We start from the raw sequence: 25523 nt of genomic DNA, 5'->3' as shown, positions 1-25523 counted from the left end.
TAAAAAGTATTCTGATCTAATAATAGAGTGACAAAACTCTCTGAAGAGAAATAATATGTTTTAAGTATTTTGATCTAATAAGAAACATAATATTTAAACTAAAAAGTGTTTTTGTTTGGTTAAGGCTCTGCTGTAATACAAATAGACTGTAAAAGCAGGAGCGAGCATTTAATTTAATCAATTGAAGAATTAGTTCAGTTTCTCCAGCTAGACAACAATTTTTTTAGACATTACACTATCCATTAAATTAAAGAATATAAATGTTTAGTTTATATAAAGGTTTTACTGCAATAAAAAACATGAACTGCTAGTTTGGAATATTAGACAAATAAAGTGTAAACTGTATTCAATCATTTTAGTACACAAAACACCTACAGAAAAATAGCCGCGCCCTTATCTGCTTGCAAGCAGAGCGGTGCTAGATATGGAAGGTTATTTTTGGCAGTCAAAGTGAGATTTACTTGTCGTCCGCAGTTTTGAATCCAAGGTCTTGCGATGATAAGAAAACCTCATAGAAGGGAGCATTCCACGAATTAGGGGAGTTGTGTCCAGTCACAGTTCTTATCAAATAAGTAGCGACTTTCTTTGGGAGAAAACTGATTTCATGCGGTGAATTTGGAAAAGCGCTTACAGTGGAGTTTCATATTAATCAAGACAATAGTCTTGGCAAGTAAACAAGGTGTCTGAACCCTGCTTGAGCAGCAACCTTTAGAAATAGAGAGAGGTCAGGCATAGTCTGAGAATGGTACAAGTTAATATAAGGCTATTATACTTAACCTGTTTATTATAGCTTAAATTGAAATGAAACTAACTGGACTTACCACTGTATGCTTATTCAAAGGCAGTCTTTGTCCCATACTCAGCTTAATATAATCAAATAGAGCTGGATTTACATATTAAAAACATCTCTCATATATACAAATATACTTGTGTTTTATTATAGCAAGGATTCTGTGAACCTTGCTATAATAAAAGGAGGAGTTGGAAAAAGAGAGCGATGAAATCATGTTCCAATGTTTTTTGGCAAGAAGTTATATCCAATCAGTTTTGAAAAATGAGTTGACCAGATACTTCTAGAATGTATCATTAACTTAAAGATAAGAACTGTCTTGGGACTCCTGATGTATTCAATGGAGGGAAAAACCTATAAAAACCAAGGCAAAACTCCAGTCAAGTATCGCTCAACTTGCTAACAACACATTGATGTGATCCATGCTCTGAAGATCTCTGAAAAACTGATTGCTGTTTGGTCGTATTCACAAGTCTCTGCCTTTTGAAGACAGTTCTTATTTTTCATATATCCTACACTACACTTCCATATACTGGAATGTAAGCATATATTTGAATTTAATATCTATTTTATATTGGATGCATTTCTATAAGGTATAGGATTTATATTTTAGTCTGAAGAGAGTGATATATTGAATGTTCTAGAATTTAGTGTTGGGCATTTTATAGCCTAAGAGCTAAATATATAATATATGATAACCAGATTTGTATTACTGTATTGAAGTATTAATGCTGTTAAACCTGTAAAGCACTGGATCGCCCAGACTGCTTTTTAGTTGGGATTTACGGTGGTCTGCGGAAGCAACCAATCCAAGCATTTAATAAACCAAAAAGAGCACTACTACTGCTCTGATTCGTTAAAACTTCAAATCGAATGAGTCTGGGTGAGCTTCTTGATTATTAAAAGTCATCTGGATACGTTGCAAGCCCAGTGCAGGAACGATCCACTTACAGGAGTCCGAAACATCTCTATGTCCTCCTGAACGTCTCCCTTGAGTTTAAGAGTGTGCTCAGAGTATATATATATATATATATATATATAAAAAGAGTAAGTTGCGAAAATTCTTGACAGCATATATTATTGTGTGATAATATATTCTAATATATATATATATGCTGTTCTTCTCACAGTCTAGCACGACAGAGTGATTTCCCATAGAAGAGAGAGGTCTACCATGTGAGGAGGGTCCTACCTGCGAGCAGAAGGATGACCACCAGGCTCTTCTCCATCCCAGAGAGCGAGCGGTCAAGCAGAGTGACCAGCAGACAGACAGACAGACTCCTTGGTGCTGAGATGGTCTGGGTGATGCTCCTTGGTAGAAGTAGTTGCAGTTTACGACAGATTATCCTTAACCTATAAGGTTGGTCACCTTTGTGTTAACATAATAACATATTAACAGCTTTTTCAAATGAAATTACATTCAGGAATCTATAGCATGTGAAACCCCAAAGTAACAACCCCTATCAATACACAATAACTGCAGAGAGAAATCTGGGGTGCTTACAAATGATGGGAGCAGCTGTCCTCTCTCAGGCTCTCTCAGTCTGTCTGAAGAGCTACAGTGTTAACCTGTAGCTTAAAGAGAAGGGCGGTACACCTATCACACACACACACACACACAGAGACACACACACACACACAGCATGCAAATCACACTGCCCAGAGCTAAGCAAAATAACTGACCAAAACATTAGGGACACCTGCCATATAGAGCACACACTTTCCCAGGGTATAAACAGACTGTCCCTGACGTCACTCTACACCAGGGTGCTGCCTCAGGGTGGCGCTACACCCTCCCGCAAGCTTTCTGGCCAATCTGTAATACATTACAAGTTAACAAAACGAAAGTGTTTCTTTGTGTATAAAGATGCTGGTTTGAATTGAACCTGTTTCTTCGAACCTACTGTGGAGCACAGAAAGGATGCAAATTGAGATTCTATTCTCTGCTTTGTTGTGATGTTTCTCATCACTGCCACACAAAGGAAGACAGTCCACAGCTAGATTCATTTCATGATAGAGAGGCACAGAGAAGTGGTATCATGGTTGAAATTTGCATATTTCCCGATTAGCATTACAAGAGCCAATCCAATCGCGTGAAAGCACAAAGAGGGTGGAGCTCATCTGCAAACAAACTCCAGATTTAGCTGGCCAGTTAAATATTTAGCTAAATGTTAAATCTAGTTAAGAGATTTAAGATTTAGCTAAATGTTAAATCTAGTTAAGAGATTTAAGATTTACTTAAATATTTAAATATTGTAACTAGATTTATAAATCTAATCTGAATGTACACATTTAAAAATATATTTATTATTTTCACGACAGTTATAAATTTGGGGGAAAAAATACAAGATTTAAGTTAAATCTGAGGAAAAATGACATGTTAAAATATTAACGCTTTTAAAAAAAATGGCACCCCATAGCATTTTCTGTCAAATTTCTGTCAAATATTTACGATTAAGATTGTCGTCGTTAGGCAGTGTTTTAGCTGATGGACAGACAGTACTGTCTCACCGATACATACCTCCGCAATAAACAGCGGCTGTCCAGGAAAGCACAGCGCTCTGACAAACTCATTAACACAGTCATTGTGCGCGCTCTCTATTAAGGGCGTGTAAAAGCCGCATAAATGGATTGCTCGTCTCTCATTCTCTCATCTGACCGCTTCTGCTATTTTTTTGCTTTTTGTATACTTCAAAACATTTGTTTTCTTTTGAATATTCATAAACTTATTTACATTTCCTCCCTGTCACAAAGGGCATTCAGCTGCTCAGAGTGAGACGGCTCAGAAAGCACTCCGAGCTGAATTGAAATGACTATTTTTTAGCGATTGAATTCCTAAAAATCAGGAATGTTGATATTAGTATATATTGTTTTGTTAATGTGTTTATTTTTGCTGGCATTGTACGCTAGTGATGTTTGTGTTTTGTAAATAAATACTGCGCCCCGTGTTGAACCCGCATCTCTGTCTCCGTGCCTCCATTCCGGCTCTCCCCTGCCAGCTTCAGCCGCGGTAACAACCCGAATCCATCACAAGCAGCCTTTTCAGAAGTAATTTTAATAAAATATTTATTACATGCCTACGTCATTGCTTTTGTTTACAGCTAGACTACTGTAGTATAATGTATTTCTACGTTGATTTCTCAGCTACTTGTGGCCTCCGCGACCTGTTTTCTACTTAACTATACAGGTCGCTATCCAAACTACCCCATCTATAGTTTAACGAGGAATTGAACCTCGCATAACCTTATCTATCTAGCAGCAATATTTGGGTACCCCACATAGAGCCCCTCTCAAAATATTATTAGTTTATTTAGCAGACGCCTTTATCCAAGGTGACTTACACAGACTAGGGTGTGTGAACTATGCATCAGCTGCAGAGTCACTTACAATTACGTCTCACCTGAAAGACGGAGCACAAGGAGGTTAAGTGACTTGCTCAGGGTCACACAATGAGTCAGTGGCTGAGGTGGGATTTTAAATGGGGATCTCCTGGTTACAAGCTCTTTTCTTTAACCTCCTTGTGCTCCGTCTTTCGGGTGAGACGTAATTGTAAGTGACTCTGCAGTTGCTAAATAAACTAAAACATAACACAAATAAATAGTAATAGTGTACAATTCATTGGTTCTCATTTTCAGCTGTGTGATTGGCTAAATGAATACGCGTAATAATTAGAATGACAACACGTGCTAAAGTCAGATTAGGACGTGTACTAAATCATGTGTTTTTGAACCGGATGGCCTTCCACACACTGTCCCCCGTTTCACATGTGTCATGATCAGGTCAACACATTTAACACATTAATTTCACCACTTAGATATTCAGCTTTTTTAGAATTCTTCAGTAAGATAACACAGTCAGAAAGTAAACAGAATCGCATCACATTAAAATGTCTTTTCTTTGGATCTGGCTATCCGCCCGCCTGCCTGCCTGCCTGCCTGCCTGCTCCTCTGGGTTCAAATGCTGTGCTGAGCCTGAAGGTCAGGAGGACTGGCGGTGGTGCTACATACTTGTATTTAAAATGTTTTGTCTAAGAATATAAGTAAACAAAGACAGAAATGCAAGTTTTTTTTTTTTTTATTATCAACATATATTACGTCTTTAAAATGCTTGGTTCCAAAATGTCACTCTTGGACAAAAAAAAAAATTGTACAGGGCTTGAGGGGCATTGTAATTTATTATTACTATTATTATTATAAAATAAAACCACGGAGCATTATAATTTATTGCTATTATTATTATTATTATAAAGTAAAACCACAACACACACTCGTTTCTTAATGTTATCCTTCAACATTTGGGTAAATTCGCTCAGCAAATTTCTTTCATTTAAAATATCCAATGGTTTATTACCTATTTCTATTCATTTATTATATTTTTTTGGTCACTGTCCTCTTTTCTTTCTACTCTGTGATGCTCTACTTTTAGATTTTGAGGGGGTGGGTGACACTGATGTACCCGGAGCAGTGCGGAGTAGTGGGTACTCTTGACCGGAGGGTTGTGGGTTCAATCCCAGGTGGGGGACACTGCTGCTGTACCCTTGAGCAAGGTACTTTACCTAGATTGCTCCAGTAAAAACCCAACTGTATAAATGGGCAATTGTATGTAAAAAATAATGTGTTAAAAAATAATGTAATTGTATGTAAAAATAATGTGCTATCTTGTAACAATTGTAAGTCGCCCTGGATAAGGGCGTCTATTAAGAAATTAATAATAATAATATCCAAGGCGACTTACAGTGTGTGAACTATGCATCAGCTGCAGAGTCACTTACAACTACGTCTCACCCGAAAGACGGAGCACAAGGAGGTTAAGTGACTTGCTCAGGGTCACACAATGAGTCAGTGGGTGAGGTGGGATTTGAACCAGGGACCTCCTGGTTACAAGCCCTTTTCTTTAATCACTGGACCACACAGCCTCCTTAATAAATGAAAAGACAAAAGAATTGAAATTGGTTGTGCTCTTTTCAACAAAATCTTTATAGACAAGAAAACTAAAATCAACAGTCACTGTAGTGCAATAAAACAAACACAATCTTTACCATATATCTTGCACAAAAAAAAAATTGTTTATTTATCGTCCCTAGCGACACCTAGAGGAGAAATAAAGAAACGTCCATCCAATTAACCAGTAAAAACCCAACTCTATAAATGGGTAATTGTATGTAAAAATAATGTGATGTCTTGTAAGTCGCCCTGGATAAGGGCATCTGCTAAGAAATAAATAATAGTTATTTATGTATGATTATTGTTTTCATTTGTATTATTATTATTATTATTATTATTATTATTATTATTATGTATAAGAGTATTTAATGTTAGTTTGTTTATAGCACTGCTCACTCTCCGCAGTGCTTACTAGCTGCTGCAGGTTTGCACTGCATTGTATTGTATGGTTTGGCTTTAAATTGTTTTATATAAAACACCACCCCTTGCTATACTATGTGCGACTGTCCTTTGTATTTAACTGTGATGTATCCAGACGCTGTGTATTTATTGTGGATATTGTGCAAGAGATATTAAACTTTAAAAGATAAAAAGCTAAATAAAATCTTGCCCTGCATGTGAAGTTACTGTGCCCCGCTCCCGGTACCTCACTGAGCTCGGTGCTGTGTTTGGACTGAGCATAATTTCTGTGTTTAATACCGACATTGCATAGGATTGATCTTAAAACATAATACTACATTAATAACTAAAACACAGAGCTGTATAAATAACTATAAAACAGCGCTAAATATAGAAACATTCAATTAAACGATACAAATTCTTAGACAGTAATTTTTACTATCTTATGTATCAATGTATGCGTCCATTCCGTCTGTCACCTCCACTTGTTTCCTGCAGGTGGCGATCTCCGTCCGCTCCGTCTGATCACTGATGAAAAATGCTCAGGAGGAGCGGAACTGAGCAAGCCGTTAAAATGATTCTTTTACTGAGCGGATCACTGAACGCACTCAAAGATGGGCTTGAGTGGCGTGTGAGATGACGTCACGGACCAGGAAAAAGTGCAAAAACAAAAACGGTACGGAACTAAACTGACGTAGCAGTACTTTAATAACAAACAAGAAAACACTGTTATAAAAAAAAAGAAAAGCCGAGCACCGCACAAAACGGTATAATCAAATATATATATATATATATATATATATATATATATATATATATATATATATATATATATATTACTGTAGAAATTGCTTTATCTCGGTTTATCACGTCTCACGTCTCACGTCTCACCCACTCACCCACTCACCACGAGATTTCCCAGGATGCGGATTTAACCCCATCCACGCCAACGACACCTTATAAGACGGGCTTTTTCCTCGGTCTCATATAATAATAATAGGATACACGGCTTCGTCCGCCCGCATATACATACACAGCACAATAATAATAATAATAATAATAATAATAATAATAATAATAATAATAATACATACATACATACATACATACATACATATACACAAGGGTTGGCACTTTGCCACACTCCCCAATCCTCATCCACTAAAAATATTATATTTTCGTGCAAGTATTTTAATTTAGTTTTTTGATCAGGCTACTAGTTACTATGCCCAGCAATTGCCACAATAATCAGACTTTGATTGGTCAACATAATCAGGTGATAATGTGTTTGTGAAGTGACAGAGAACCACGTTTGAACGTTATTTGATACTCTGACGTCTAAACGTCTTCTGTATCCTAGGATACAGTGTAGGGCTGCTTATCACAATGTCGGAGTCAAAATAAAACAGCATTTATTTTATCAAAATATTGTGTATTTCCTAGAAAAAAAATACTAGACAAAAATCGGGTTGAATCAGTAAAAACCGACGTCCAGCGAGACGGTGCTAATGTAGTGAGACCTGCAGAGTCGAGAGAGATATTATGAGGGGTCTGTTTTTTATTTGATGTAAACCTCATTAATAAACGAAATATTCTTTACAAATAACATCAATAAACGTGCCTTGGGTCTCTATATGGAGCGGCTTACTGGATTGTATTAGACTCCTTATAATCCTTCTGTTTGACCATCAAAGAGATCACTGAGTTAGTAAACTGCTCTGAATACAACAGAGTGCTGCTGCTAATGGAGGGAGCCCAGCAGAGTGTCTCTCAATTCAAAGAGCTCACAGACGGGCAGAGTGGTCTTAGGAAACCCTAATTACACGGACAGTGCGTGAAACTAAAGCTCTCATAGAAATTTGGTCAGAAAACCAAAATCCAAGCCGAACAGCTGGACAAAACTTACAAAAATAGTCAAATTTAAATCAAATAGCGTTTTTTTTTCAATTAAGTGTTGTTGTAACTGTTAGTATTTAAAGTTCAAAATTAATCAGCAGTGTGGAGTAGTGATTAGGGGATCTGGACTCCAGATCGGAGGGTCCTGGGTTCAATCCCAGGTGGGTGACACTGCTGTTGTACCCTTGAGCAAGGTACTTTACCTAAAATTGCTCCAGTAAAAACCCAACTGTATAAATGGGTAATTGTATGTAAAAAATAATGTGTAAAAAAATAATGTGTTATCTTGTAACAATTGTAAGTCATCCTGGATAAGGGCGTCTGCTAAGAAATAAATAATAATAATAATCATTCAACATGAAACATAGTTACTTTCACCTCTGCCCAGCACACTTTGCATAGCCCTGCTGCTAGCCCTGCTTCAACCTGGCTGCTAGGGAACCATTCAAATCTCTATGCATCAGTAAACTGGCCCAAACAAATCAGATGTTTTCAATGCTGCTAAAGTGAAGTGTTTAACACGTCCATTGCCGGGTCTTTAAGCAAATACAGCGGAAGCAATTAATATAAATCTTGCAAGGTTTTCAGGCCGGGAATCTATAGTACAAATGCCTAGTACATTCCTTTGTCAATCTACATGCCAAATACCGGCAAGTACCCATCAACCTATAAGGTACATAAACTCAGTCCTGCGCAGCACGCAGGAATATCCCCTAGAAAGAGTCCTGAGGGCATCAGATGATTCTTAAGGGTTAGGTTTAGGTTTAGGTATTGGGTTAGGGTTAGGTTTGAGGGCTGGGGTTTTTTATATATAAATTTAGTCGTTCCCAATTATTTTTTATTATTTTCTCCCCAATTTGAAATGCCCAATTATTTTTAGGCTCAGCTCACCGCTATCACCCCTGCGCTGACTCGGGAGGGGTGAAGATGAACCCACGCTGTCCTCCGAAGCGTGTGCCGTCAGCCGCCCGCTTCTTTACACTCTGCAGACTCACCGTGCAGCCGCCTCAGAGCTACAGCGTCGAGGGACAACGCAGCTCTGGGCAGCTTACAGGCAAGCCCGCAGGCGCCCGGCCAGACTACAGGGGTCGCTGGTGCGCGGTGAGCCGAGGACACCCTGGCCGACCTAACCCTCCCTGCCCCCGGGCGACGCTCGGCCAATTGAGCGCCGCCCCCTGGGAGCTCCCGTCCACGGTCGGCTGTGGAATAGCCTGGATTCGAACTCGCGACGTCCAGGCTATAGAGCGCATCCTGCATTCTAGTGAGTGCTTTTACTGGATGCGCCACTCGGGAGCTCCAGGGCTGGGGTTGCTTAAGGTTGGGGTCGGGGTTGGGTTAGGGTCAGGGTGGGTTGATTTCATAGAGTTGCCGAGCTCTGGAAGTGAAAGGGGGGAGCGCTTGGCAAATGCCCTCGAATCATCTGATGCCCTTAAGACCACTTCCTCCCCAACCAGCAGCACCACCACCTCACTCCCAGCCTTGTCCAGGGAGGAAGGGGGGGTGGAGTGTACGATGCTCCTGTGCCTAATATCCTGTGTTCAGCGGGATCAACACGTCACATAGATTTTATTGTTTGTTTTTTAGCAGGCAGCACTGGAATGCTATGAAGGACGAGGCTCCAGATATTTTTTGACTTTACTTATTTTTCTTTGTTTGGGTTCAATGTTTTTAAAATCCGTAAGATTTCTGTATTGCAATAAAAGGTGGTTATTTAAATCAGGATTGTCCTCATTAGAACTGTGTGACTGATCTTGTGGGATGGCTTGCTTATTAAACGATTGATTGTTTGTATGGAAGATATTTAAAGCAGGGCTTCCCAACCCTGGTCCTGGGGACCCCATGTGTCAACTGAGCTCTCAATTACTTAACTAAACCGTTAATGTTGTTGAAGCTGACACCCTGGGATCCTTCGAGAAGCTGCTTGATGAGATTCTGGGATCAATAAGCTACTAACAACCAAACGAGCAAGATGGGCCGAATGGCCTCCTCTCGTTTGGAAACTTTCTTATGTTCTTATGGAACTAATAATTAGCTTAATTGGGCCTTTTTAATTGTTGTATGCTGTTAAACACTTGGAGATTTTAGCTTAACTATAAAATGTTATAAGTAATGTGAAATCTGCAACTTTTGAGGAGCTGAGAACAATTAAAAAGGTCTAATTAAGCTACTTTTGTTTTGGGGACTTTTTCAACCTGAAAAAATAAACAAGGACCAGGGGTCACAAATGGAGATTAGATAAAGGGGCATTCAGAACAGAAAATAGGAGGCACTTGTTTACACAGAGAATTGTGAGGGTCTGGAACCAACTCCCCAGTAATGTTGTTGAAGCTGACACCCTGGGATCCTTCAAGAAGCTGCTTGATGAGATTCTGGGATCAATAAGCTACTAACAACCAAACGAGCAAGATGGGCTGAATGGCCTCCTCTCGTTTGGAAACTTTCTTCTGTTCTTATGTACTTCTTAGTTCAATTAAGGTTCTAGTTCAGTAACTGAGAGCTCAGTTGGAATGAAAACAAGACACAGGGGGTCCCAGGACCGGAGTTGAGAAGCTGTGCCCTAGATGCAAGCACTCTGAGTACCACTCACAAGCACCACAAACCTGCAGGGGTGGACGAATACTTCTGTAGGTATAAACACTGTATATTGACATTTTAAAAATATGAAACTGTGAACTTGAACAGGCTGAGTCTTTGAAATTTGGTTGATGTTTTTTTTAAATGGGAGTGACTATCCTGAATGGGCGTGGCTTCACCCGTCACACACAGTATAGCATGTCAATTTTGAGCTGGTGTATTGCCACTGCGTTTCAGACCAGGGAGGAGAGTACTGCTTTGAATGGTAAAGTACTGGCTTTCTTATAAAATGTATTTTGATGTATGTGTTTATATGCACACTGAGAAAGTATCTAATGGAAATCAAGTAAAGTTTTTTGTAAGTGAACATATCTAGTTTGTATATGTTTAATATAAGTTAAACCATTGCAAAATACATGAAGGTCATTGTTAGGTGAACGCATTTCAGTGTTATTCATATTATAAGGGTTTGTTTTGTAGTTCTGTATTTTAGAATGGTTATATATGTAATGAAAATTCAGTAGAATCCCTATTAGACCAAGTTAGTAAAATAGTCTGAATGTGAGAGAGAGGCGGTGCTAAAGTAGGGAGACCTGCAGAGTCTATACAACACAAACATGTAAAATGCATTTTAAACACACAGGAATATTAATATATTATCGATATGAGGGGTCTGTTTTGTATTTTATGTCTATATAATGAATACATTAAATATTATTTTGAAATAACATCAATAAACGTGACTTGGGTCTATATGGCGCGGCTTACTGGATTGTATTAGACTCCTTATAATCCTTCTGTTTGACCATCAAAGAGATCACTGAGTTAGTAAACTGCTCTGAATACAACAGAGGACTGCTGCTAATGGAGGGGGCCCAGCAGAGTGTTTTGATTGGTGTCGAGGGGTGTGGGGGATAATGGGTTGGCTCCCTGTCAGAAACACGTGGGGATGTGGCTGGAGTCGTCAATTCGATACATAATTAATTATTAATTAACCACAGGTGCATAAAAAGGGTGCTCACACAGGTGTTAATGTGAGAGCTGGTGATGAAGGTGCAGGTTCAGGTGCAGGTGCAGGTGAAGGTGCAGGTGGTTATTGCTGGATGGTGCTCTGCTGGTGTTCAGGGGAAACCGCAGGCTATGTAAGGGGTGTTTTGTTCTGTTTAAATCTTTGGTTTGGCCACTGTGCCTGTTTATTTTGTTCTAGTGTTTTTGCTTATTATTTTTGGTTCTTAAACCAGTTATTAAAAGCATGCATTAGAGTTTTGAACTGCAGCCTCTTGTCTCTGAGTCTCTCTCCCTGCCAGTAATAGCGTAGGCAGCGATGCTACCCTGTCACTGACCATCAAGAGGCTTCCTGTACTTGCAGCCTGTAAGCTCTGGATTTGACTCCAGCACACTTTGCATAACCCTGCTGCTAGCCCTGCTTCAACCTGGCTGCTAGGGAAAAATTCAAATCTCTATGCATCTATAAACTGGCCCAAACAAATCAGATGTTTTCAACACTGTGAAAGTGAAGCGTTTAACACGTCCATTGCCAGGTCTTTAAGCAAATTCAGCAGAAGCAAGTCAATGATTATGTTTAGTCTTTGACTAATGGATGGAGACCTGCAGAGCATCTCACAATTGAAAGTGCTGACAGATTAGTCTTAGTGGTGAGCTGTTCAGTGTCTATATAAAATATAATACAAACCCATTGCTTTCAATTCCAGCTGTCCTTATAGGTCGGTGCATTAGCCCAAACAAATCAGATGCTGCAAAAGCTTTCTTTTTTTTTTTTATAAATTATTTTTACCTGGGTTTTCACCCCAATTTAGCATGCCCAATCTGTATCCCCGGCTCACCGCTCGCAACCCCCCCGCCGATTCGGGAAACGGAGGCTGGAACATGCGTCCTCCGAAACGTGCTCCTTCCAAGCCGTCATTTTTCGCACTGCAGATCCACAGCAATGCCACTAGACCTATAGTGCCGGAGGACAACACAGATCTGGCGGCTCCGCTGCAGAGCCACAGGCGCCCTATCGGCCACAGGGGTCGCTGATGCGCGGTGAGCCGTGGATTCCCCTGCCGACCTAAGCCCTCCCTACCCGGGCAGCGCTCAGTCAATTGTGCGCCGCCCCCTAGGAACTCTCGGTCACGGTCAGCTGTGACATAGCCTGGATTCGAACCTGCGATCTCCAGGCTATAGGGCACATCCTGCGAGGAGCGCCTTTACTGGATGCGCCACTCGGGAGCCCCCGCTGCAAAAGCTTTCTAACGCTTCATTGCAGGGTCTTTAACCAAATGCAACTGAAGGATTATGTTTAGTGCTTTGAAAAAAAGTATTTTTAGTTAAAAAATATATATATTCCTAGTACAAGTGATTTTATAAAATGCTGACCTGAAATTGGTTCTGTATTGCAAAACTTGAATTAGTGGCTGATCAGTAAAGCAATGATTTCGCAGTGCAGATTGGGGTCTGTGAAACCTAAATCACTTCCCTTCCATTTCTATTTTCGCTCCTCCTGGATTGTCTATATGAATGAGCCGCCTCACTCCAAACATACCTATCAGCCTTCCTCTTAACCCCTTGGGACGGGGTACCCCGCGCCCCTGTGTGTATTTTGTATTATTATTGTTATTTAAAGGTTTTGTGTTTGTTTAAAACGATGTTGTGTTATTATTGTTTTACAGCCTGGATGGGTTAATATTTCCCATCCAGCTAAACGTGTGCATAACGTTGCATCTCCAAATGAATCAAGCGACTGCCACTTTGGAGATGGTCGGGTTATATAAATATCAGCTGCTCATGTGGGTCGGATGCAGAGAACATTTTCCCGCAGCGGCATATCTGGGTCTAGCCAATCAGATCCGTGGTGCGGGATACGTCATGTCTTGATGAACTCGAATATCCATCAACAGGGAGGAGCTACTGATAGCTGAAGTTTCTCAGAGTCCCGATTCTTATAGAAATAAGAATCTCAAGGACGTTGGTTATGGGTCTATTGAATGATCCAAAACAAATACTAACCGCTTACACCCTGCATTAATCCAGTTACTTGACCTCCTGTATCATTTGTCAGATATACACGTCAAGTAATTAACCATTTGCCAGCCGACTGATTATTTGTATACAATGTGATCCATTTTTTCCTTAATAATAGCAGCGCCTATACAACTACAGATACAGTACCACAGTCCAGTCTTGTTAAGTGCGGTGCTGGGTATATAATTGTAGAAAAAGGCTTTCACATTGTATCCCGAAATAAATATCATATTTTCCATACATATCCTTCGGTAAATAAAAAGCAAATATTTCTGAGTGGTGTTCTGCTAAGGGAACTTATAACGTTAGATCCTGATAAATATTTCTGGAGATGGACATGGTCGTTCACGCTGGGTTCAAGCAGTAAAAGTTCAAGAACGATATACATTTTTTGAGTTGTTGTACAGTGCTGCGAGGTGGTAGGCTGTCTATTTTTTATCGCCGCGTAACAACCATTGATGTGTAGCCACCAACCAAAGCGGTGTTGCTGCGCGCCGCCGCGCTTCACTCCCCGCAAGCGGTGCCGCGCCGCTCATGCGTGTCCTAGGCTGTTTTGTTTAGTGATGGGGAAAGTGAAGCCTCCTGAACCACTGAACCCTCTGAATCATTTGGTTTGCAAAAAGATTCACTGAGCCGAGGCACAGGAAGCGCTCCTGCTCTTTAGTGCCATCTCTTGGTAGATCTGCACAACTCAACACATTGAGAGAGAAGCCATTTAGTAAAGTGGACAATAGCACTAATGCTCAGAGAAGGGAATGTGTTAGAGAGTGACATTTCATAATCTAACTGGTTATACATTTTTTTCTGGTATGTGGTCGCATTTTTCAAACAATAGTGCAAAACAAGTGCTTGACGATACGCTGGTCTGCACAGAACACACTCTTTGAGAAAAAAAAAACAGTTTCATCAGGGGGACCCTTTTTTGGGTACAATGACTTTAAAAAAAATAGATTTTAAAATATGCACCAAGTTTGCAGTAAAACGCTTTGAGAAGCCCTTCCTCTGGCTGGGATTCCTCCTCGCACCAGGCTGGAGACGAGCCTCTCCAGGGTGTGTATTTGTTCTGATTAGTAATCACACTTCTCTGGGGTATTGCTTGTGGAATTGCTAATCATATAGACACTGATGGGTTCACATTTCCGTGTTCCAGTGATATAGGTGTGCATCTCTCCACTGCAGACCCTTCAGCGCATCACTCTGCATCTCCCAGACCATCTCGGCACCAAGGAGTCTGTCTGTCTGTCTGCCTGCATCTCCCAGACCATCTCAGCACCAAGGAGTCTGTCTGTCTGCTGGTCAAAATGCTTGACCACTTGCTCACTGGGATGGAGAAGAGCCTGGTGGTCATCCTTCTGCTCGCAGGTAGGACCCTCCTCACATGGTAGACCTCTCTCTTCTATGGGAAATCATTCTGTCGTGTTAGACAAAGGGTCTCCAACCCTGGTCCTGGAGATCTACATGGTCTCTGGTTTTCATTTCAACCGAGCTCTCGTTACTTAATTGAACCAATTATTGGCCTAATTAGTGAAGATTAACATGGGTTTCAGATCTTTAGCCACTGATGACGTAAAGACACCAAACAAACCTGCAGGACCAGGGTTCGAGACGTCTGTGTTACTGTGAGAAGAAGAGCATAAATATTATCAGAATATATTATCACACAACAATATATGTCTCGAGCTGGTTTGGGGCAGCATGAACAATAGGGTTGCCACCTGGCCCCATAATCCCGGGACACTTTAAGACAGGTCAGGATTTTCAACCCACCTCTCTAACCCAACTCCCCAATAATGTTGTTGAAGCTGACACCCTGGGATCCTTCAAGAAGCTGCTTGATGAGATTCTGGGATCAATAAGCTACTAACAACCAAACGAGCAAGATGGGCTGAATGGGGGCTCCTCTCGTTTGTAAACTTTCTTATGTTCTTATGTTCTTAAATGAATTGATTTTACTGCACATGTAAAGTGTGTGTGAACTGTGGCTAAAGGAATTGAATTGTTTTGCTAAATGGTTACTAGAAGCACACACCACAAGGTTGAACGAGAAGAGAGCGCGGGTGAGTGCAAAATTATCTGTAACGAGGGAGTTGCATTATTTAGATAGATATTGTGCACCAGATACAATTGCGGTCTGGATGCTCTCTCCCCTGACAGAATCGCCGCTGCAATCAAACGATTAAACCCATTTATCGAGGCCGCTCACGCAGGTCGAAAACTCATTTTACTGCTCTTGTTGATATAAAATCGATTTATTTGCGATTTAGAGGCGAGTTAAAAATTATGGGGCAAGTTGACCACGCTAATGCATAAGTAAGCAAAGGAGGCTGTGTGGTCCAGTGGTTAAAGAAAAGGGCTTGTAACCAGGAGGTCCCCGGCCCCTGGTTCAAATCCCACCTCAGCCACTGACTCATTGTGTGACCCTGAGCAAGTCACTTAACCTCCTTGTGCTCCGTCTTTCGGGTGAGACGTAGTTGTAAGTGACTCTGCAGCTGATGCATAGTTCACACACCCTAGTCTCTGTAAGACGCCTTGGATAGAGGCGTCTGCTAAATAAACAAATAATAATAATACAAAAATGAAAAACATTTAATAAGAAACCGCCGTCATTGTCATGCTCGGTACAGCAAGCACAGCACCAGAGAGAAGGAATAAGCGTCACAACCCTCGCAGTCTTTACAAGAAACGCTTCCATTTCCTTTGCTGTTTTCGCAGTTGTCCACATCGCAGTATGACCTGAAGGGGGCGCCGATAGGCTGACGAATAATAAGTAAAACAAATGTGTGCAATAACGATTCAAACTAAGAAATAACATGACGAAAGACACGAAAGAGCTTTATTATTCATCAGCCAATCGGCGACCTCCCCTCAAGCCGATTGGCTGACGAATAATAAGGCGGGCTACCCGACCGACCCTATTTCTTCCTAAATATGTTTTGGGGATAACGGGCTACACTGTGCGCGGCCACGTTTTCGCTCATGCGATTTTCTGAAAGCCGCAAAGAAAAAAATATCTTTAATTCATACAAAATGTTGGGGTCTGAGCAGCACGGCTGCAGCGTATCGCCAAGTAGTTTTGCACAATTTGAAAAATTCCACCCGATCTGATTGAGATCAGTCAATTAAATGGGACATTATCAAGCAAAAATCATCCCATAGGAATGGGCCAGTAGGTACCTACTAGCCTCCCAACAGGTAGAGCAGGTCCAGTTCAAGCGCTTTAATGGACGCCACTAGAGGGCGCTAAAAAGCGGTGTTGAAATAATAGTACAAATTACCAGTTTTAAATAATCCTTGTCTTATCCTAAACATTTTTACACCAGACATTTAGTGTATGTTAAACAGCTTTTGTTTTTATTTATTTATTATTATTATTATTATTATTATTATTATTATTATTATTTGAAATGCTTAATTTTTTTTTTTTTGAGTGAGGGGGGAGGACCAGTGAGGAGTGAATAGTCAGATTATTTTCCAAATGGTTTCATGTGGGTACATCCGGCATTAACATGTTTGAAAATCCAGTATTGCACCAAATATAGCCTTACAGCCACATAATAATTCTCAAGAACAGGCACGGATAGCTCTCCTGGTTCAGAGAGTGAGAGTCTCCTTTTCTTTATTCTGGGCTGGGACCCTTCCAGAGAAAATCTACCCAACAGAGAGATTGCCAGCATTTTCCAGTTCAGCATCTTCTACTGTTAATTCTAATTATTCTACTCATTATTGGTAGCCTAAAACTTAGCTCCAATCTTCACATAATATAATTCTTTACATGAAAATAAACATTTCCCCATCCATCTAACTGTATGACTATTCAAGCAGGTAGGTCATTTATTTGCAAGTTCCCTAACAATCCAACGTAGTTTCAGAAAGCTGAAACTGATAAAAAATGATCTCCGAACCTCCATGGGCCAAGAACGCTTGTTCAATCTAGCCATTATATCCACTGAATTTGCATTGGCCAACTCTCTGAACTATGACCATGTCATCAATGACTTTGCATCACTGAAAGCAAGAAAAGTACATTTGCAGGCTATAGGGTTTCGTTTCTATTGGTGCATTCCATTGGATATTTACAAAGATTTTGAACCCTTCTTTAATTTGTTTTTTTATTCGCTGACTGCAAGTTCCGGGGGGGGGGGGGGGGTCCTGGATTCATAGCTCTTACAGGGCGCCATCAATGATCTGCACGGCTGTGGGTGGAGGGTCTCTATAAAAAGGATCCCCTGACACACACACCCCAGTTCCTGAGAGCTGGGACCGGACAGATCATGGCTACAATGATCAATCAATCAATCAATCAATCAATCTTTATTTTATATAGCGTCTTTCATAGTGGACCACCATCACAAAGCGCTTTACAAGATCCAGTAACAACAAGAAAATCCATAATACTTTAAATACAAAGAAATGCATAATACATTATTATTATTATTTATTTCTTAGCAGACACCCTTATCCAGGGCAACTTACAATTCTTACAACATATCACATTATTTTTACATACAATTCCCCATTTATACAGTTGGGTTTTTACTGGTGCAATCTAGGTAAAGTACCCTGCTCAAGGGTACAGCAGCACTGTCCCCCCACCTGGGATTGAACCCACGACCCTCTGGTCAAGAGGCCAGAGCCCTAACCACAACTCCACACTGCTGCCCCTGATCTCCGAGTCAGTGTGGAACCAGGATTAGGGTTTGACACTTTAATTGCAGAAAGCTCAGGGATTAGTTTAGGGATTTTTAAAACCGATTCGAAGTACAGTGAGCAGGGGTGTGTCCGCGGGACCTCCTTTGTACAGCAGTAAGAGCAGCACAGCGACGTTTTCACGGCACCTTGTGAAGACAGTAGTGTATTGTCACCCGGGTGACACCATCGTCGGTACCTGCCTGTGTTTTGTTCCTGTGTGCTGCAACAAAAGACATCTTGGGTGCCTGTGTGGCGTGACAACGCCAGTTCCGCCTCTGTGTCTCTCATGTCGAGCGCATAACCCACACCTCCCGCTATCGCAGCATAAATACAGATCATTTAACTTTTAAGAAAAAAGTTCCGACCCGTTCGGCGACAGTGAAGATATGCCTGCACGGTCATGTGGTCACTAACAACCAACCAGAGCACTTAGTTTGCCCATGACATTGCATCATCGTCTTGTGTGGTTTCAATCTTTCAATAGCCACAAGTTTTTCAATACTGTTTTTCAGGGCTCTGTGAAGACGCTTCCTGCCACAACAGAACATACATTCCAGTGAAAACTCTAAAACGCTGGGCTGAAGCTCGTAGCTACTGCAGAGAGAAGCACACAGACCTGGTGACTGTGCACAGCCTGGAAGAACAACAGCAGATCCTGAATGTTGCAAAGGATTACCAGTTCTGGATCGGGCTGTATCGGGACAGTGATAACTGGCAGTGGTCCACTGGAGATGCGGTCAGCTACACTAAGTGGGTGGCTGGTTCTGACTGGCTCTTCTGTGCTACAGCCAATGCAGCAGGCAGCTGGGAAAAGTCATATTGCCGTGATCTGAAACCTTTCATGTGCTACAACGGTAAAGTGCGATTTCATTTCTGTGATGACAGCAAGGGCAAATCTGAATGAGCATAATGCATATTATTAGAATTATTATTATGACATTTTAAAAAAATACTGTTATCAACTGAAAAAAATCGTAAATGTTTCTATGTGGGTATTATTAACAATGAAGTTTTCTAAATTGTTGTGATATCATTCTTTTCCAATAACTGTAGGACTAGGCTGTGTGCTGCTCTTTCTACTTGAGTAGTTACAGTAGCTGACTTCTATTATATGTACACTTATGTAAACTATAGTAAGATCCAAAATGGAAAATTACCTATATGGTAACAGTATCCCTGGGAGACAGTCAGCATGGTTTTAGGAAAGGGAGATCGTGTCTAACTAACCTGCTTGATTTTTTTGAGGATGCAACATCGACAACGGATAACTGCAAAGCATATTATTATTTATTTCTTAGCAGACGTTCTTATCCAGGGTGACTTACAATTGTTACAAGATATCACATTATTTCACATTATACAGATATCACATTATTTTTTTTACATACAATTACCCATTTATACAGTTGGGGTTTTACTGGAGCAATCTAGGTAAAGTACCTTGCTCAAGGGTACAGCAGCAGTGTCCCCCACCTGGGATTGAACCCACAACTCTCCGGTCAAGAGTCCAGAGCCCTAACCACTACTCCACACTGCTGCCCCATATGATATGGTTTATTTAGATTTCCAGAAAGCTTTTGACAGTCCCGCATAAAAGATGAATTCTCAAACTGAACGCAGTAGAGATTCACGGAAATGCATGCACATAGATTAGGGAGTGATTAACATGTAGAAAACAGAAAGTACTGATTAGAGGAGAAACCTCAAAATGGAGCGAGGTAACCAGTGGTGTACCACAGGGATCAGTGTTAGGTCCTCTGCTATTCCTAATCTACATTAATGACACAGATTCTGGTATAGTAAGCAAACTTGTTAAATTTGCAGATGACACAAAAATAGGAGGAGTGGCAAACACTGTTGAAGCAGCAAAGGTCATTCAAAATGATCTAAACAGCATTCAGAACTGGGCAGACACATGGCAAATGACATTTAATAGAGAAAAGTGTAAGGTACTGCACGCAGGTAATAAAAATGTGCATTTTAAATATCATATGGGAGATACTGAAATTGAAGTAGGCAACTATGAAAAAGACCTAGCAGTTTATGTTGACTCAGAAATATCTTCATCTGGACAATGTGGGGAAGCTATAAAAAAAAAGGCCAACAAGATGCTCGGATATATTGTGAAAAGTGTTGAATTTAAATCAAGGGAAGTAATGTTAAAATTTAACAATGCATTAGTAAGACCTCACCTAGAATATTGTGTTCAGTTCTGCTCTAGAAAGAGTGCAAAGAAGAGCAACCAGAATGATTCTGGGTTTAAAAGGCATGTCATATGCAGACAGGCTTAAAGAATTGATTCTATTCAGTCTTGAACAAAGAAGGCTACGCGGCGATCTGATTCAAGCATTCAAAATTCTAAAAGGTATTAACAATGTCGACCCAAGGGACTTTTTTGACCTGAAAAAAGAAACAAGGACCAGGGGTCACAAATGGAGATTAGATAAAGGGGCATTCAGAACAGAAAATAGGAGGCACTTTTTTACACAGAGAATTGTGAGGTTCTGGAACCAATTCCCCAGTAATGTTGTTGAAGCTGACTCCCTGGAATCTTTCAAGAAGCTGCTTGATGAGATTCTGGGATCAATAAGCTACTAACAACTAAACGAGCAAGATGGGTGAATGGCCTCCTCTCATTTGTAAACTTTCTTATGTTCTTATATTCTTATGTTCTAAATTAACGAGTGTTTCAGAGCAGACTCCCTGTCCACAATTCAGCAGGAGAGACACGAGCTACCATACCTCCACAGGTCACAGCCTCGTTCTTCTTTACAGAAACCAGCCACTCCAGTGAGAGAGATCATAGTGTAGCTGTCCTGCTTCTCCTCTCCTCCACAGCTCACAGTCTCTTTCATCTTTACAGAAACCAGCCACTCCAGTGAGAGAGATCACAGTGTAGCTATCCTGCTTCTCCTCTCCTCCACAGCTCACAGCCTCTTTCATCTCTACAGAAACCAGCCACTCCAGTGAGAGAGATCATAGTGTAGCTATCCTGCTTCTCCTCTCCTCCACAGCTCACAGCCTCTTTCATCTTTACAGAAACCAGCCACTCCAGTGAGAGAGATCACAGTGTAGCAATCCTGCTTCTCCTCTCCTCCTCAGCTCACAACCTCTTTCATCTTTACAGAAACCAGCAACATCTCTGAGAGATACACCCTGATTAGCACACTGAAAACCTGGCCTGACGCTCAGCAGTACTGTAGACAACACCACACCGACCTGGTCAGTATAAATAGCGCCATTGAAAATGAAGACATAAAGAAGAAAGCTCCGGCCAGTCCCTTCTGGATCGGCCTGTTCAATAACCCGTGGACATGGGCTGACGGTGGGAACTCAACATTTCAAAACTGGAATATTGGTCAACCAAATGGTGGCAGTGAGAAATGTGTTTTAATGTATTCCCCTAACCAAGGGAAATGGGAGGATTTGGCTTGCGGCTACTGGAAATACTTTGTTTGCTATAAAGGTAAGGATCTCTGTTCATTCTGGCTTCTCTTTGAGCTCAGTGTTCAGTTCCAGTTTAATATACAGCATAGTAGGACACATCATTATTTTTATTTGTTTATTTAGCAGAAGCTTTTATCCAAGGCGGCTTACAGAGGCTAGGGGGTGTGAACTATGCATCAGCTGCAGAGTCACTTACAACAACGTCTCACCCGAAAGACGGAGAACAAGGAGGTGAAGTGACTTGCTCAGAGTCACACAATAAGTCAGTGGCTGACCTGGGATTTGAACCGGGGACCTTCTGGTTACAAGCCCTTTTCTTTGACCACTGGACCACACAGCCTCCATTATAGATAATGCGTGAGAAAATAAATGCGAGGATGTGAATTTAACAATGCATTATTTAAAAAAAAAAAATCACTATAGTAATTGTTCATTATAGATGCACTGGAAAAATGCTTAACGAATAAGACCTAGGAGTTTATGTTGACTCAGAAATGTCTTCATCTAGACAATGTGGGGAAGCTATAAAAAAGGCCAACAAGATGCTCGGATATATTGTAAGAAGTGTTGAATTTAAATCAAGGGAAGTAATGTTAAAACTTTACAATGCATTAGTAAGACCTCACCTAGAATATTGTGTTCCGTTCTGGTCACCTCGTTACAAAAAGGATATTGCTGCTCTAGAAAGTGTGCAAAGAAGAGCAACCAGAATTATCCCGGGTTTAAAAGGCATGTCGTATGCAGACAGGCTAAAAGAATTGAATCTATTCAGTCTTGGACAAAGAAGACTACGCGGCGATCTGATTCAAGCATTCAGAATCCTAAAATGTATAGACAATGTTGACCCAGGGGACCTGAAAAAAGAAACAAGGACCAGGGGTCACAAATGGAGATTAGATAAAGGGGCATTCAGAACAGAAAATAGGAGGCACTTTTTTACACAGAGAATTGTGAGGGTCTGGAACCAACTCCCCAGTAATGTTGTTGAAGCCGACACCCTGGGATCCTTCAAGAAGCTGCTTAATGAGATTCTGAGATCAATAAGCTACAAACAACCAAACAAGCAAGATGGGCTGAATGGCCTCCTCTCGTTTGTAAACTTTCTTATGTTCTTATGTAAGTATCGTCTAGTTCTTGTGTGTGCAGTCTTATAAAGGGTGTGTTGTCCCTTTCAGTTGAGACATTTTGAAAAGGCGCCTCACAGCTTTCCTTGCACCTTCCAGTGCCTCACTCATAATCTGGAAACAGGCGCTTTAAATAGACTCCCTAATAACAGGCTTGATTGAGAATTTACAAAATATAACCCCTTAATACCTGTTCTGGGATTCAAAAACATTCCTGCAAGGTCATGTGGTCAGTAACAACCAATCAGAGCACTTAGTTTGCCCATGACATTGTATCATCGTCTTGTGTGGTTTCAATCTTTCAATAGCCACAAGTCTTTCAACACTGTTTTTCAGGGCTTTGTGAAAACGCTTCCTGCCCCAACAGAACATACATTCCAGTGAGAGATATAAAAAGTTGGACTGACGCTCGTAGCTACTGCAGAGAGAAGTACACAGACCTGGTGACTGTGCGCAGCCTGGAAGAACAACAGCAGATTCTGAATGTTGCAAAGGATTACGAGTTCTGGATCGGGCTGTATCGGGACAGTGATAACTGGCAGTGGTCCACTGGAGATGCGGTCAGCTACACTAAGTGGGTGGCTGGTATTGACACACTCTTCTGTGCTACAGCCGATGCAACAGGCAGCTGGGACAAGTCATCCTGCCGTGATCAGAAACCTTTCATGTGCTACACCGGTAAAGTGCAATTTCATTTCTGTGATGACAGCAAGGGCAAATCTGAATGAGATTAATGTATATTATTAGAAATATTTTTATTATGACATTTTAAAAAAAATACTGTTATCAACTGAAAAAAAATCTAAAATGTTATTGTGGGTATTATTAACAATGCAGTTTTCTAAATTGTTGTGATATCATTCTTTTCCAGTCACTGCAGGACTATGCTGTGCGCTGCTCTTTCTACTTTAGTAGTTACAGTAGCTAAATTAACGAGTGTTTCAGAGCAGACTCCCTGTCCACAATTCAGCAGGAGAGACACGAGCTACCATACCTCCACAGGTCACAGCCTCGTCCTTCTTTACAGAAACCAGCCACTCCAGTGAGAGAGATCACAGTGTAGCTATCCTGCTTCTCCTCTCCTCCACAGCTCACAGCCTCTTTCATCTTTACAGAAACCAGCAACATCACTGAGAGATACACCCTGATTAGCACACTGAAAACCTGGTCTGACGCTCAGCAGTACTGTAGACAATACCACACCGACCTGGTCAGTATAAAGAGTGCCAGTGAAAATGAAGACATAAAGAAGAAAGCTCCGGCCAGTCCCTTCTGGATCGGTCTGTTCAATAACCCGTGGAAGTGGGCTGACGAGGAGAACTCAACATTTCAAAACTGGAACATTTTTGAACCAGCAGGTGGCTATGCTAAATGTGTTTTAATGTATTCCCCTAACCAAGGGAAATGGGACGATTGGCCTTGCGACGACTGGAAATACTTTGTTTGCTATGATGGTAAGGATCTCTGTTCATTCTGTGTTCAGTTCCAGTTTAATATACAGCATAGTAGGATACATCATTATAGATAATGCGTGAGAAAACAAATGCGAGGACGTGAATTTAACAATGCATTATTTAAAAAAAAGAATCACTATTGTAATTGTTCATTATAGATTCACTGGAAAAAATGCTTAACGAATAAGTATCACCTTCTTTCCTTTTTCTGTTGGGGGAGGGAACATGCTTAAAATCTTTAACATCTTCAAAGAGGTGACATAGTTAACCCGAATCAATACTTTAAGCACAGAAGCCAGGACCGGAGGACGCAGCTGGAAATTAAGTGGAGATAGATTTAGGACAGAGTGAAGGAGACCCTTCTTCACACAGAGAGTGGAAACCTAGTCATGTTGTTGAGACAAAATCCTCGGCCCAAGTTGAATTTTGGTAACACATCTTTATGTGTCCGGTCATTTATGTGGCTGATCATTTTTCTAACTTCTGGAAGAATATTTGCATCTCAAGTGGGGTGGGGGTGGGGGGCTGGCTGTGTCAATGAATCTGCTGCTCATATAAACATCACATCTCTGTCAAAGTTCAGGATATTGATCAGAAATGGGAATATCCAGACCAAGTCATTTGTAGTTCTTGTGGTGTGCAGTTTTATAAAGGGTGTGTTGTCCCTTTCAGTTGAGACATTTTGAAAAGGCGCCTCGCAGCTTCCCTCGCACCATCTCTCTAAACAGGGCTGGTAATGATTTTTATATTCGCCTTGAATGCCTGGCAGCTGCTTTCTCTCACACACTGGCCACAGCTGTGAGGCTTCCAGTGCCTCGCTCATAATCTGGGAACAGGCGCTTTAAATAGACTCCCTAATGACAGGCTTGATTGACAGTTTACAAAATATAACCCCTTAATACCAGACCCGGGGTTCAGAAACCTTTCACACAGGGTTCCCTGGTTCTAACAGGTGTTGTTGGAGGGTGGAGTCTATATCCTGCGTCACACGCCCCTATTAGCAGTCCTACTTAGCACAGCCCTCTCAAACGCACGTTCTGGGTGTGTTAGGAAAGAGTCGGCTCAGCTTGATCAGTTTCCACGTGACGGCAATCTGTGCTCGCTGATGATTCTTCCTCCGATTGGTTCAGTTACTAAAGACGTCTCTTGGGTGTAAGGTTTGTATTACCATTATTGAAAAGTA

At 41.0% G+C, this 25523-nt stretch overlaps 1 protein-coding gene across 2 annotated transcripts in view; it reads left to right on the top strand.

The window, feature by feature from the left end:
- Window positions 1-25523, top strand: part of LOC117407592 (macrophage mannose receptor 1-like) — a 152175-nt gene that overhangs the window by 21073 nt on the left and 105579 nt on the right. For both annotated transcript variants that reach the window (XM_059017514.1, XM_059017513.1), the window contains exons 2-6: window positions 14777-14988; window positions 18828-19169; window positions 21443-21781; window positions 23223-23564; window positions 24002-24340. In XM_059017514.1, coding sequence (XP_058873497.1) covers window positions 14777-14988; window positions 18828-19169; window positions 21443-21781; window positions 23223-23564; window positions 24002-24340 — 1574 coding nt within the window. The remainder of the gene's footprint in view (window positions 1-14776; window positions 14989-18827; window positions 19170-21442; window positions 21782-23222; window positions 23565-24001; window positions 24341-25523) is intronic.

This window comes from Acipenser ruthenus, chromosome 57 (genome assembly GCF_902713425.1).
Source record: "Acipenser ruthenus chromosome 57, fAciRut3.2 maternal haplotype, whole genome shotgun sequence".
Classification (NCBI taxonomy): domain Eukaryota; kingdom Metazoa; phylum Chordata; class Actinopteri; order Acipenseriformes; family Acipenseridae; genus Acipenser; species Acipenser ruthenus.
The sequence above is the reverse complement of the archived record's forward strand: the minus strand, read 5'-3'. Positions and strand labels throughout refer to the sequence as shown.